This window comes from Elephantulus edwardii, unplaced genomic scaffold (assembly GCF_000299155.1).
Source record: "Elephantulus edwardii isolate Elephantulus edwardi_28Jun2011 unplaced genomic scaffold, EleEdw1.0 scaffold00013, whole genome shotgun sequence".
NCBI lineage: Eukaryota > Metazoa > Chordata > Mammalia > Macroscelidea > Macroscelididae > Elephantulus > Elephantulus edwardii.
Genome location: NW_006399763.1, coordinates 3,646,794 through 3,662,614, shown reverse-complemented (window position 1 = coordinate 3,662,614; position 15,821 = coordinate 3,646,794). Strand labels below are relative to the sequence as shown.

General features: G+C 39.7%; 1 protein-coding gene across 1 annotated transcript in view; it reads right to left on the bottom strand.

Moving 5' to 3' along the window:
• Positions 1-15,821, bottom strand: part of SCML4 (sex comb on midleg-like 4 (Drosophila)) — a 188,116-nt gene that overhangs the window by 33,733 nt on the left and 138,562 nt on the right. Inside the window, exon 5 of the mRNA XM_006881172.1 lies at positions 8,040-8,234. Within this exon, the coding sequence (XP_006881234.1) occupies positions 8,040-8,234 (195 nt within the window). The remainder of the gene's footprint in view (positions 1-8,039; positions 8,235-15,821) is intronic.

The window sequence follows — 15,821 nt, the reverse complement described above, 5'->3', positions numbered from 1 at the left end:
ATTATTGCTTTTCAATTTTTTGATTCATGTACTTTTAACTTGTTAGTTAAATTTGTGTCTTCTAGGCTGCAACACTTCCATGTTACATCTTCAAGGATATGAACATGTACAGCTAAGCACAATTGATAACAGTGCATCTAAATTCCAAAATCAATCTCCATAATAGTCTTTGTGTTTCCTATTGCCAAAGGGGCCCTTCAGAGTAGTGAGAGAAGATCTTCACCCTGAAACCTACAGCATCCCTTTCCAGCAGGAAGTAGCTAAGAGAATATGCCATCCCCTTTTCTTTATGAATCAGGGTGAAGTCTCTCTCAAGGAGGAGCAATAGGGAATGGCAAAAGACACACCAACAAAGGAGATTAATCAGAACTGGCTTTGACAAGAACTGTGGCATTTGGACAAGAACAAACTGGGAGGAGGGTAGAGAGAATAGTGCAACAGTGAATGAATGAAAACCCCAAATCTCTGTAAATGTTCATTAAAATTAATAAAATTTAATTTAAAAAAAAAAGAAAGAGAGGATGCTGTGAGGTTCTGCAGGATGTTGTAAATAATGGCATTATGAAATTGTGATTGTTGTTATATAATGAGACATATGTAAGTGGCTAAATAAAAATCAATAAAACAAAAATTTTTGGTTTTGCACCCCAAAAAAGGAAGCTTTCTACATAGATAAAAAACCCAGTCATCTTTGACTAATCAATATTAGAGGTAAATTATACCTAAATGTTCATCTCATTTACAAATTGGAAAAAATTTAGGAACAGAACTCACTGGTAATCCAGACATTGTCTATCTATAGTACAATGTGCATACAACATCCAAAACACATAGCACCCTCTTTTCACAGAACACATCATGAATATTAGAGGTTGCATGACTGTAAAACAATTTTATAAGTTGTTTATATTTTGTCTTTTACTGAACATTAGAACACTAATTTTGATGAATATTTTCATATGACTATGTCATTGTTCAAAGAATGGAGTTTCAATATGATTGACATATAGTTTGGAATAAAATTTAAAAAATCAAAATTATTTTTAATAACAATAACAATAAATAATATAAATGATAACTTATGAAAAAATTATTAAATTCCTTTCCTAGTGTTACAATTTGTAAGTGTGGAGGACTTGAAGCACGTGTTGCAGAAGATCAAGGAATGCAACCTTCTATATGGATGGATGGGGTGAAGGAAATGGGAAGGATCTTCTGTGAAAAACAATATATTCAAACTTTGTAAATAAATCAGAATAAAATAAAAAGAAAACAAAGATTCTTACTACTGGATCAATAGGCAGCATCATGATTGATGGAGAGGAGATTAAAACTGTCAACAGCTTCATCTTGGTTGGATCTACAATTAACCCTTGGTACGAGCAGTCAGGAGATAAGGAGATGCATTAGGCTGGGAAAATCTGCAGTGAGGGACCTCTCCAAATTTTTTAGGAGTAGTGATGTCAGTTTCAGGACAAAGGTGTGCTTGATTCAGGCCATAGTCTTTCTAATCACTTGCTGTGCATATGAGCACTGGACAATGAATAAGGATGGCAGAAAAAGAATTGGCACCTTTGAGCTGTGGTGTTGTAGAAGAGCACTGTTCCTTGGACAAGGACATAATGCTGGGGAAGGTGGAGGGTTGGCGAAGGACAGGAAGATCCTCAGTCAGGTGGATGGACATGGCGACTGCTGCAATGGGCTCTTGTGTGTCAGGAAGTATGAGGATGGCACAGGATAGAGCAGGGTTCAGATCTGTTGTTCACTGAGTCACTATGAGTTGTACTCAACTCAGTGGCACTTAACAACAACAAGTGTTATAATTTAATCCTGTTGTTGTTATGTGTCATCAAATGTCCTATGATTCATATAGCGACCCCATGTACAACAACTCTGAACCCTGCTCTATCCTGAGCCAATTTCATTGTCTCTGGCACTGTCCCTTCATCCTTCAAAGTATGATTTCCTTTCAACAAGGAAGCAATATGTATGTTTAATCATAATATAGCTTACCGGAGTGATTTGAACTGACAGAGTTATCAGGTGCCAGTCTCAAAGACCAATGGCCAAATGAGGGAAGGGTTGAAGGCACCAAGACAAGAATAAATGTCCTTCCTCATGTCCTATTATCTTAGTATCAGAGAAGACATTCAATGGGAAGTAAACAATTTGTTTCCCTTGTGCTAAACCTTCAAAAGGCAGGAAATCACCTACCAAATTAGATATTATTGTAAAGACTTTAGCAACCACATTTGTGGTTTCCAAAAAAGAACTTGTACTTTTTTTTTTTTTAAGAATTTGTACTTTTGGCAAACAATGTGTTCTGTTTTGTCTCACAGAGTTTAACACAGTAAATATTTATTGAGAGCTTGTTATGTTTCAGGCTCTACTGGGGGTAATGTGGTCTTGCCCTTAATCTATCCAGCAGGGGAATGAGATGTATTTCTGAGATACAGGACATAATTAGTTGTCATTGTGGATGTACAGAACTACAGTTCTGTAGATGGATTTGCAGAAGACTTACAGAGCTCCAAAGACTCTGCTGAAGATGATTGCCAGTCTAGGCTCTGAAAACAACTTCCTTTCTTTCATTCCCGCTGGAGCTACAAACTTTCTCTTTCTCATTTGGATTTGCACATGGGCCTCCTAGCCCCAATCATTCTACCTCTCTCGTGCCCCTCTCTTCTCTAACTCAGGGTCCCCTCTACTGGATGTTAGACATTGCAATGCCCTCAGGGCCAACATGTGTATAGAAAAAGGAACAATCAAACAGATTTATTTTCCTGGAAATTAAATATCAATTGCCCTGTTTGAGCAGGATTCTGCCTGTCTACACTTTGTCGTTCACAATGTGGTTCCTAAACCAAAAACAGTAGCATCATCTGGGGGTTTGATGTTGTTGTTATATGTCTTCAAGTAGGAATCGACTCATAGCTGACTCTCCAGTGGGTTTTCAGAGGCAATAAATTGTATATAAATTGTATAGGCAATAAATTGTATATAAATTGCACATCTTTATCCTGTTGAGCAGCTGGTGGATTTTAACTATGTTAATCTGTGTGGATAGCAAAGCTCCTCACTGGACTTTGTTGTTGTAATGTGCCATCAAGTTGACAATGACTCATAGAGACCCTATGCATAATAACTTTGAACCCTGATCTATCCTGAGCCAATCTCACTGTCTCAGACACATCTAACCCTATTATCATGTAAATGCACCTCATCCAGCGTCTTCCTCTACTACACTGTCCTTTCAACCCTTCCAAGCATGATAACCTTCTCCAAGGACTGGTCCCTCCTGGAAACATGCCCCATATATACGAGATGGAGCCTCCAAATCATTGCTTCCAAGGAGCAGCTTTGTTTCATCCTCTCCAGAAGGGACTGATCTCTTGGCAGTCCGTGGTATGTTTATTACTCTTCTCCAGCACCACAACTCAAAGGTAACAATACTTCTTCTGTCATCCTTGGTCATTGTCCAGCTCTGATACACAGCACATATGCAAAATATCAGGTACCACCCTACAGTAACTAGACCAGAATCTGTACTTTAACAAGATCACACAGGTAGTTTGTTACATATTAAAATCTGAGAAACCTCAAGCTAAAGCTCATTTAAAACTGAGAACTTTATAAAACCACATCCCACATCCCTTAAAACAAAACAAACCTCAGGCTCATTGCATGATTCCTAAACAAATCATAAAATATTAACAAATCCATCTTTAGGCCTCCATTTTTCTAAAGTGTTTAGGCAACTGGGTAGACTAGAGGCTGGTTTTTCCCTGGACATAGACAAAGATCATATGGAAAGAGGGGTTTTGTTTTAAAGATCTAAAGAATAAATATGAAAGAAGCCCATTCTCTGCTTTAAGGGAAGAGAACAGTCTTCTAATGTGAACCAGGCTGTCTTGGTGCACTCACCTCCACCTCTGGGAGGTCCTTGCTGCTGCTTAGAGCTGTCTTCTGGCACCTCTAGTCTGTGACTATTGCCTGAAAGGGACCAGAGATTACACGTTAGTCTTACTTCTGTAGGTTCTCAGAGTTCCTCAGAATGGCCTTAACAAGTAGATGCCAACCAGAGGATGAGATGACTTTTCCAAGCTTACATGCATGGAGACATCACGAAAAATATAAAAGTATACTGCATACCACCCCTATTTAATTAGTTCTTTTCATTGGTAAAGGCTAAGTTTATGCCTATTTCCCAGGTCTCAGAAAGGTTAAAGCAAAATCACAAACAAGGCCCTTGATAGTATCTGGAAAATAACCCAACAAAAACTATACTAAAAAACACAATTTATCTTTCACCGCTGGTCTCTTGTGTTGGAGGTATGGACCCTTATCATGAGTGTTCTTTTGTTGTATATGATAAGTCTGTGGCACATATTCACTATTTCAGTTTTTTCACTATTCATTATGGTCATCTTATGCTTTAAAATCTTTCCTAAAGGAGGAAAAAACCCTCAACTTTCCCAAGGTCAATTGTTTCACTCTTTCCCAAGACATCTCAATGTCAAGAAAACAAAAAATTCTCACCACTAGACTAATAGACAGCATCATAATAGATGTAGAAAAGATTGAAACTGTCAGCAACTTCATCTTATTTGGGTCCACAATCAATACATTTGGCACCAGGAGTCAGGAGATGTATTGCTTTAGGAAAGTCTGTAGTTACAGAATTTGCCAAATTACTGAGGAGCAGTGATGTTAGTTTGAAGACTAAGTTGTGCTTGATTCAGACCATGGTCTTTTCAATCACTTGCTATGCTTCTGGGAGCTGGACAATGAATAAGGATGACAGAAGAAAGAAAAATTGATGCCGTTGAACTGTGGTGTTGGTGAAGAATGCTGTGTATCCCATGGACTGCCAAAAAAATAAACAGATAGGTCTTGGAGAAAGTGCGGCCAGAGTGTTCCTTGGAGACAAAGATGACAAAGCTGTGTTGTGCATACTAGGGGTATGCTGCTAGGAAAGGCTGTTCCTTGGAGAAGGACCTCATGGTTGGGAAGGTGGAGGGACAGCAAAGGAAAGAGAGACCCTGAAACAGGTGAATTCACACAGTGACTGTAGCAACGGGCTGGACTATGTCAGAGACTGTGAGGTTGGCACAGGATAGCACAGGGTTCAGATCTGTTATTCATAGGGTTGTTATGAGTTTTACTCGACAACACCTAACAACAACAAGATCCCAAGACAAGGTCTCATACAGATCTTGGAAGAGAGGTGGTGCAACAAACGTTTACAGAATGATATAATGATTGGATTGTAGTTTTACTTCACACATCCATTAAAACCATTTCCAGAAAAAGGAAAAAAAGGGGTAAGAAGATTAAAAGGTAAAATTTCTGTTCTTCCTTGGGAACCTGAAGTCATTTTCAACCTTTCAACTCTAAAAATCCAAAGGTCATGGCTGCTAAGGGGGAGATGAGAGGCCCCTCCCAGCGGGCTTGTGCAGACAACATTGTGACAAGTTTTTCCCAAATGGCCTTGATGGTTTTCACACAGGTCACTCTTCCATCCTGAGCTATTTTTCACCTGGTGGTTCCAAAGGAGCTCAATCCTTGAGTCACTAACTAGTCATTTTATGACAAGACAGAAACACTATCTCTCACTACAAGACATATTTGATATGTGACCCGGTCAGATTTCTGCTTTACAAAGGACACCATCACATTTTTGTTCACATAGGTAAGCATATGAGGCTCTTGGTCAGGAATGTCTTAATTCATCCTTTAGCCCTAGTTTCTTGGAGATGTCTTAGTTCCCAAGTTTTCTCATTTTACATCTACTCAACAACGAAGAATTATGCTTAGGAGTTTCAATTAGAGGAGTGCAATGAAAAGTTATGCTGGAGAAGAGTCTTGAATATACCATAGGCAGCCATTGGAGAGTTTCTTCTTGGAGGCTGGGATTTTGAAGCTCTTTCTCACATACTTTGGGCACATGGCCAGGAGGGACCAGTCCTTGGAGAAAGACATCATACTCAGAAGGGTGGAGGGACAGTGCAGGAGAGGGAGACCCCGGATGAGATGGATTGATACAGTAACTGGGGCAATGGGGTAAGTGTGTCAGAGTCAGTGAGATTGGCTCAGGACAAGACAGGTTTCAGAGCTGTTGTGCATAAGGTTGCTATGTCTTGAATCAGTACCTTAATCTTTGGGCTGACATCATTGCTGTTCAGTACTTTGGAGAGTTCGCTGACAGTTGACTTTCCCAATGCAGTATTTTTTAACTGCTAGTACCAAGGATGTTGATTATGGATCTGAGGAAGATGAAATCATTGACAACTTCAGTCTTTTCTCCATTTGTCCTGATGTTGTCTATTGGCCCAGTGGTGAGGATTTTTGTTTTGTTCATGTTGAGAAGTAATCCATATTGCAGGCTGTAGTCATCAATCTTTTCCAACAAATGTTTCAAGTCCTTTTCAACCTTATGTAAGCAGGGTTGTGTCCTCTGCATAATGCAGGCTGTGGATGAGTCTTCCTCTGATCCTGATACCACATTTTTCTTCATACAGTCCTGCTTCTGGAATGATTTGTTCTGCAAACAGATTGAACAGGTGTGGAGAAAGGATACAGCCCTGATGAATGCCTTTCTTTACTTTATACCATGCAGTGTTCCCTTGTTTTGTTGGTACAACAGCTTCTTGGTCTAGGTATAGGTTTGTTTTTTGTTTGTTTGGGGTTTTTCCCCCCTAAGGTTTATGTTCTTTAATTTTAAGAACTGGTTCAGAAGTAATGAAGGTCTAGGTATAGGTTTTGTATGAGCACAATTAAGTGTTCTGGGATTCCCCTTCTTCTCTCACTGTTAGCCATAGTTCGTTACAATCCACACAGTCAAACATATTTGCATAGTTAATAAAACATAAATAAACATTTCTCTGGTATTATTTGCTTTCAGGCAATATCCAATTGACATCTGCAGTGATATCCCGGGTACCGTGGTCTCTTTAGAATTGCTTTAATTCTGTAGCAGAGATGACTGTTTTCTGAGTAACTTCTAAAAAAAGGGGGCCTATCAAAGTATAACCGGGAACAGTGCTTAAAAAAAGGGCAATTTTAAGACAGGTTTGTGAGCAGGAGTGGCATCTATTTCCTAAACCACATGCCTCTGGAAACTATGAACTTGGAGAAATGATGATAGTTATAGAAAGGCTTCAGGCCTTTTATTTATAGGGTCACTATGAGTCTTGCGCGAATTGATGGCAATCAGCAACAACAACAATAATGAAAGTTACTTAATGACTTGATCTTCATTAGTCATGGATGTCACATTTGTGAATTCTTCTATTCACTAAAATGTATGTACAAGCTCGATATTAAAATCTTGCTGTGTTTTTCAATTCTTCAGTATCTCTACAGATGCAGATCAGGAAAACAGTTGAGTGGTTTGGCATTCACTAAATCAGTGTCACAAGAACTTTCTAGAACATAATCACCACATATAAGGAGAATCATCACTCTACGATGTGGTCTTGTGCCTAAATTCTAATACCATACACCTTATAGTTAATATGCTTAGCTGCTAACTGAAAGTCCAAGTTCACAGCCACCTCCAGAGCTTCAGAAGAAAGGCCTTGCTATCTACTTCAGAAAAAGTCAGTCACTGGAAACCCTGTGGAGTTATACTCTGAGGAGTATAGTATTGCCATGAGTCAGGGTTAAGGTGCAGGTGAATAGGGTATTGGAGACTGAGAGAATGGCACAGGCTAGGATGGGATTCCGATCTCTCATTCATAGGGTTGCTATGAGTTGTACTTGACTCAAAGTCACCTACCAACAACAACAGCTGAAAGCTTTGTCACCTCTAACAGGTAGCTTGTTCACCCTCTTCTGGTTGCAGTCTGTGGTGCGGTCCATCTAAGGATTCAGACTTAGCTAACACCAAAAGCTCCCCTCCCTGGGCATGTATGGGCTCAAGTCTGAGAAGCTGGACAAAGTGCAGCTCTTTCTTCAGCAGCAACAAAGAAAAAGGGCAGAAATACTCTGGATAGCAGAGCCACTCTGCCAGCAGGCGGGAGGGGAACCAAGCCTACCTGGCTCTGTCCTCCCATCCTCCTTGTCCACGGCTTTCTCAGAGGCACTGGAACTCCAGGCGAAAGGCTGGTGGCTGAAGAGGTCATCACACAGCAGGCTTCGGCACAGTTTGGTCAGGAAGCGAAGGACATACCCTATGTTATTTACCACAGGCAGACTCCGCAGGTGCTGTTTTCCATCGAAGGAGGCTGAGACTGAAAAAACCATAGGGATAGACAGTGACTCAGTGCTATGCACTCGGCAACCAACAATTAAATAGACCCAAGAAGATGCTTTATCAGTGCTGGCTGTTTTTTAATAGACTTTCTTAGTATTGCAGTCCTGGATGGGACAAATGGTTAAAGGCATCTGCTGCTAACCAGAGGTTGGAGAGTTGAGTCCAGACAGAGGCCTCTTCGGAGAAAATCCTGTTTATCTACTTTCAAAAAAAAAACCAGCCATTGAAGGCCCTATACGGCACAGTTCTACTCAGACACACTCAGTCACTATGACTTGAAATTTACTTGATAGAAACTGGTTTTTATTTCAATTTCACCTGGGTTCCCCCCACCCCACTAACGTCCTGTTTATGTTTTCACTAATATCCTTTATTCATTATTTATTGATGTCAGTTCAGAACTGACTCATAACTGACCCACCAGCACGTTTTCTGAAGGTGATCACATGGGAGGAGATGGCCCTTCTTTCTTTCTTGGTGAACTGGAACCACCCGAAGGCATTACCCTTGATTTGGCAGCAGCACTTCCCACGAACTATGCCACCAGAGCTCCAGCAAGCTCTGAATGCCCTTTAATTAATATGTGTTATTGCCAGGTTTCGCTCCAGTGCATCACATGGCATTTAGTCAACACGTCTCCTTAACCTACTCTGGGGAGTTTCTCATTTTCTTTTTTATTCATGAGCTTGATAGTTTTGAAGTGTTTTGCAAATGCCCAGACTTGAGGTTGTCTGAGGTTTTCCTCATGATTAAATTGGGATTATGAATTTGGGGAAGGAGACCAGACAGGTGAACGTATCCCATGACATTACACCAGAGAATACATAGCATTCACATGCCTTGTCACTGGTGATGGTTATCTAGCCAAGGTAATGTTTGCTTGGTTTCTCCACTCACTGTATTCTCCATATTCAAGTCCCTGGAGGTGTGAATCATTAAGTCCTGTCCACCTTTCAGGGAAGTGGGTGCACTAAGCCTAACCTCACTTCCTGGAAAGGCAAGAGTCTACGTATTATTTGGAATTCTTCTATAAGGATGGTCAGTTTCCTCTCCTTCATTTATTTATTAAGTCAGTTACTTATTTATATCAGTGTACACATTTAATAGGGAGCTCTGGTGACCTAGTGGCAAGAAACTGCATTGAATCCTGAAGACATGAAGTTAGAGGCCACCAGCTTTTCCACGGGAGAAGGATGGGCAATCTCCTCCAATGTGATTAACTGCCTCTGAAAACCCGCCAGAGGGTCAGCTATGGGTTGTTTCTTACTCTATGGTACACACAACAACAACAGCAAACAACAATATATTTAAATTGTATTTTATACTGTGAGTAATTCAATACTATGCTATTTATTTTATTTCTTAAAATGCCCCCACTTTGGTCTTTGGAAGCCTTCTTATGTTGACTCCTGTGTAATTTGTGACCTTCCACTACTGTTTCGGCACTTCTTTGCTTTCTGACACCATACTATTCTTTAGATTCATCTTGTGTATTTCTTGTCTAAGTCCTAGAATCGACCATTTCTTCAAGGAGCTTTGGGAAGGATGGGGTTTAGAGATGGACACTAGTGTGCTTATTGCTACTGACTTGTCACTAGTTCTTAGTCCTTTCAGTGGACAGAGTTAAGAAACATTTGCCAGTGTATCATTGTTGTTAGATGACATTTCGTTGTTTCAACTCATAGCAACGTGTAGGATAAAGGTGAGTCAACCCATGAAATTTTCTTGGCTGTAGACTTTATAGAATCAGATTACCAAGTCTTTCTCCTGTGGAGTGACTGGGTAGATTCTAATTGCTAACTTTAAGTTAGCAGCCAACTGGTTACCCACTTATATATCCCTTTGATCTGTATAATAGTCATTGTTATTGAGTTAATTCTGACTCATAGTGACCCTACAGGATAGAGTAGAATTGCCCACAGGTTTTCCAAGCCTGTAAGTCTTTACAGAAGCAACCTGCCACATGTTTCTTATACCCGGTAGCTTAACCTCTAACCTTTCTATTAGCAGCCAATTCTCTCACCACTGTATGACCTAGGCTCTTTGTACACTGTTGTTGTCATTGTTGCTATCTGCTGCGAATGTACCTGCCACTCACAGCGACAGAATGTACAACAGCTCTGAAGCCTGCTCTGTCTTGAACCAGTCGCACCGACTCTAACACACATACTCCCTTTGCCCTACTTACTGTAACAATCCATCTCATTTGGGGGCCTTCCTTTCCTATGCTGCCCCTCCATCTTTCTGAGCATGATGTGTTTCTCCAAGGATTGGTCCCTCCTGGCCACATGCACAAAGTATCTGAGAAGCTTCAAAATCCTAGCCACCAAGGAGAAACTTTGGTTTTACCCTCTCCGAGACAGACCTACTTGTTTTCTTGGTAGTCTATAGTATATTCAAGATTCTTCTCCAGAACCACAACTCAAGGCACCGATTCTTCTTCTGTCATCCTTAGTCATTGTCCATCTCTCTGGTGCATAGTAAGTATTTACAAAGACCATGGACTGGATCAGGTGCACCTTAGTCTCTAGACTGACATCGTAGCTCTTCAGTACTCTGGAAAGTTTCCTGACAGCAGATTTACCTAATGCAATTTGTCTTTTAAATTTCTAACTGCTGGTGCCAAGAGTATTGATAGTGGAGTCGAGCAAGGTTCTGTTAACAACCTCAATCTCTTCTCCATCCATCATGGTGTTGCCGGTTGGAACAGTGGTGAGCAGCTTTTTCTTCTTAATTTTGAGCTTCCATTCATATTGAAGACTACAGACCTTGACCTTCTGCAGTAAGTGCTTCAGGTCTTCCTCAGTTTCAACAAGCAGGGTTGTGTCATCTGCATAATGTAGGTTGTTGATGAGTCTTCCTCCAATCCTGATGCCACATTCCTCCTCATAGAGCCCAGCTTCCTGAATGATCTGTTCTGCATATAGATTGAAAACGTATGGAGACAGAACACATCCCTGATATAGTCCCTGCCCTATTTTGAACCATACAATGTTTCCTTGCTCTGTTCTGAGGACTACTTTCCTGGTCCAAGTATAGGTTTCATATAAGCACAATCAAGTGTTCTGGGATTCCCATTCTCCTCAAGATTAGCCACAATTTGTTGTGATCCACACAGTCAAATGCCTTTGCACAGTCAATGAAATACAGATAGATATCCCTCTGGTACTCTTTGCTTTCTGCTATAATTAATTCTGAATATATTTCTTGGAATATATATACATATTTAAATAAACATGTATTCAAATGACATCTCAACTATAATACAGTACTAAAGGGTTCACACTAGCCTTCTGAGGAAGAGTTGCAATAAGCAGGAAAATCCTTTCTGCAGTGAGTTAAAAGAATTTAGAATTGAGAGACTTTGGTCTTCTCTAGCCCAGAGCACGTTTTGTGTCTGCATTTCTCTTCACATCCATCTAGTCCATGTGCTTGCACTCTAGCTTCTGCAATGGAAGACACACAGGAAATCACAAATAGGATATCCTTTTTCCACCTAAGTTTCTGCCCCTGAATGTCAACATTCAGGATGAGCTTGGCGATTTATGTTACATCTCCTAAAGGCTGGTAGAGGCAGGAAGTAGCTTGGGGTAATCATATCTAGCTTTGATTTCACAACTGAAAGGAAGCATCCATTGTAATGAAAAATTAAGAGAATCTATTTCTTTTTACACCAGTGTTCATAGCAGTATTATTCCCATTTGCAAGAACCTTGGAATAACTCAAATGCCAACCACAATTGAATGGATTGAGAGATTCACATGATGGAATACTACATAGCACTCAGAAGCAATGATTTTGAAAATTATTATATAACTTGGAGGGGACTGGAGAGCATTATGCTAAGTGAACTAAGTCAGTCTCATAAGGACTACTACTGCACAAGACCATTATTGTAAAACTAGACAGATAAGTAGTAAAACATGTATGGAGGTTCAAAAGGGGAAGGGGTGGGAGCAGAGGAGTGAAAATAGGTAAGAGGGAAATCACAGGGTCACATAGTTTGGTTGGTGGATGTAGGGGGTAAAGGAAAAGGTAAAAATCTGTCAGGGATCTGAAAAGATGAGGTAATGGTGGGGAAAGGTCAATAGTGATTAATTTTATAAAACACAATGAGAAGACATGCAGAACAGGTGGAAAATAGGCAGTATGGAAGCATGGTGTCCACAGTACTTTGGGGGAAACATTGCTGTCTCTCTATACCGTGTATGATGCCTTAAGCTCAAGCAGAAGGAAGCAGAAGAACTTGAGCTTGGCGGAGACACCATTTCTGGACAAAAGCAACAGGTTTCCTGGTATACCATTCAGGTACTTTGGGGGAAATACTGCTGTAACAAAGGGAGAACAAATATATTGGTTCTTCATAAATCATTGTCATACTCTGGGTCACTATATAGTTAAAAAAAATCTAACATCTATTAAGACAAGACTCACATAATGTCAAGAAAGAAGCAGTCTGCCTCAATAATCATAAAACATACAAGATAATCCTTCTCCTAAAGAAGCAGACCCAATGAATCCTCCAGATAGAGAGAACCAGAAAAATATGTTGATATGGAGTTTATCTGAATAGCTATAGAAGAAGATGCAAATGATGGAAGAAACAATTAAGAGAGCAAATACCCTAGAGACAGTACTCCAGAAGAAATATATTGATGAGGAGCAACTTGAACAGCTGTGGAAGTAAATGCAAAAGATGGAAGAAAAAATTGATAGTATAAAGATGTGTAAGAACTTTAAAAATCATCACAAGACAAGTTGGGTACAGCCAACTCAGTCCTGGAAAGGATAGAAAAGCATGAAAATGCAATCCAAAATATTAAGAATTAAATGGCAGATGCATCCAACATGAAGTAGGACAAAAAGGTAGAACTGAAGAAGAGGAACAGAGAATCAGTGATCTGAAACTCCAGAGCCTTACTGGAAACATGCTAGAAGAAAAATCAGAGATGAAATGTAAAGAAAATGAAGAAAACATTAAAATCATGTGAGATGACATCAAAAAGAACAACAGACATATGAATGGAATTCCAGAACAGGGGAGTGACAGGAAAGGAATAAAAAACCCCTTCCTATTGCCACCTAAAAAGGGATCGCTGTTTTGCTCCCTCTCCCACCTAGCACTGGGGTGAGGAGAGGCTTTACGGAAAGAGCCCAGCTCTTTCTGTGACAGTTCTGGAGCGCCTTCAAGGAACAGTCAAATGTCAGATCACTAGCAGCCTTGGTGGCAAGGAGCTGTGATCAAAGTGCACAGTGGGCTAGTCTAGCCCTTAGCAGTATCTTCCTCTTTCCACATCCTAGCCCAATAATGAGGGCCAATAGGATCTTTCCCAGGTATTATGAAGAAAGGAGAAACTGACATGCAAGAAGCACAGCGAACACTAAATAGACTAGACTAAAAAAACATCAAGACACATCATAGTCAAATTATCCAAATTAAAAGATAAAGGTAGAATTCTCAAAGCAGCACAAGAATAACCAAGAGCCACCTACAAAAGGGAAACAATTAGATTAAGTTCTGATTTCTCCGCAGAAATCATGCAAGCTAGAAGACAATGGGAAGACATAAACAGAAAGTTGAAAGAAAATAATTGCCAGTCAAAGATCTTATACCCTGCAGACTGTCCATCAAATAGCAAGGAAAAATTAGATCTTTTTCAGAAAAAAAGGAACTTAAGTAATTGTGAAAACAAAGCCAAAACTACAAGAACTTTTCAATTAAGTCCTTCACATGTAGATGCCAAATGACAGTGGATAGACCATAGTAACCAGAAACAACAGGGGGGAAAACACAACAAAATGGCAAAAGTAAAAGCTGGCCTGACAATAATCACACTTAATGTGAATTGATTAAATATACCAACTAAGGGAAAAAGAGTAGCAGAAGGGATAAAAAAGCAAAGCCCATCAATATGTTGCCTACAAGAGACTCATCTGAAAAAAATAAGTGAAAGACAGACTCAAAATCAAAGGTTGATGCCCACTGTCACCACTTCTCTTCAATATTGTATTGGAAGTGTTTGCTAGGGCAATACAACAAGAGAAGGAAATAAAAAGGCATCTGGATTGGGAAAGAGAAGTTTAAACTATCGCTATATGCAGATGACTTGATAGTGTACACAGAAAACCCCAAAGAAGCAACAAAAATACCTGTTAGAGCTAGTAGATCAATTTGGTAGAGTTGCAGGATACAAGATCAATATCCAAAAATCAGTGGGATCCCTCTATATTAGCAAAGAGAACACAGAGAAAGCAATACCATTTACAATAGCCAACCACAGATTGAGATACTTGAGAGTGAATCTAACTAGAGATACAAAAGACCTATACAAAGAAAAATACAAAACACAATAAAATACCTAAAGAAATGGGCAAAAAGGTGCCCTGTTCATGGATAGGAAGACTCAAATTGTCAAAATGGCAATCCTACCAAAAGCAATCTACATGTATAACATAATACCAATATGGATGCCAAATTCCTTTTTCAGGGAGATTGAAAGGGAAAATGTCAAGTTTATTTGGAGAGGAAAGAGACCCAAAATAAGCAAAGCACTTCTGAAAAACAAACATGAAGTGGGAGGCATAGTACTCTCTGACCTCAAAACTTACTAAACAGTGGTAGTAACCAAAACAGCAAGGTACTGGTACAATGACAGGCACTTAGACCAATGGAACAGAATTGAGAACCCAGAAATAGACACAGCTATCTATGGTCAACTGATATTCGACAACAGAATAAAACCTATCAAATGGGAAATGACAACCTCTTCAACAAATAGTTCTGGCAAAACTTGACTGATAACTGCAGGAAGCTGAAACAGGATCCAAATCTCATACCATACACAAAAATCAACTCAAGGTGGATCAGAGATCTGGGAGTAAAGCCCCAAACCATAAAGCTCATCAGAGACAAACTGGGATCAAGCTTAGACAGCCTAGTCTATAGTATAAAAAGACTGCTAAATACAGCCAGAAATGCACCATCTGGAGAAGATAAAATTGATGAATGGGGCCTTTTAAAGATTAAATCCCTGTGTGTATCAAAACCATTTTCCAATAGAGTGAAAAGAAAACTTACTGACTGGGAACAAACAATGGGCAATATCATCTCAAAAAAGAGTCTCATAATGAAAGTTTACAGATACTCCTGGGCCTCCACAAGAAAAAGACTGATAATCCAATTGCAAAATTGGCAAGAGACATGGAAAGACTTTTCATAGAGGAGGACATTTGGATGGCCAACAGACACATGAAGAAATGTTTAAAATCACTAGCAATGAGAGAAACAAATCAAAACAACAATGAGATATCATCTTACCCCAGATGAGTGGAAAAGTTTAGCAGGAAAGCAAGGAATAAATGTTGGAGAGGATGTGGGGAGATAGGAACTTTTATACATTATTGGTGGCATTATAAAATGGTACAACCACTCTGGAAGGCAGTTTGCCATTTTCTCAAATAGCTGAACATAGAAATTCCATATGACCCAGCTATTCTACTGCTTGAAATATACCCTGAGAAAATGAGAACTGAGGTACAGAGACGTGTACACCAATATTTTTTT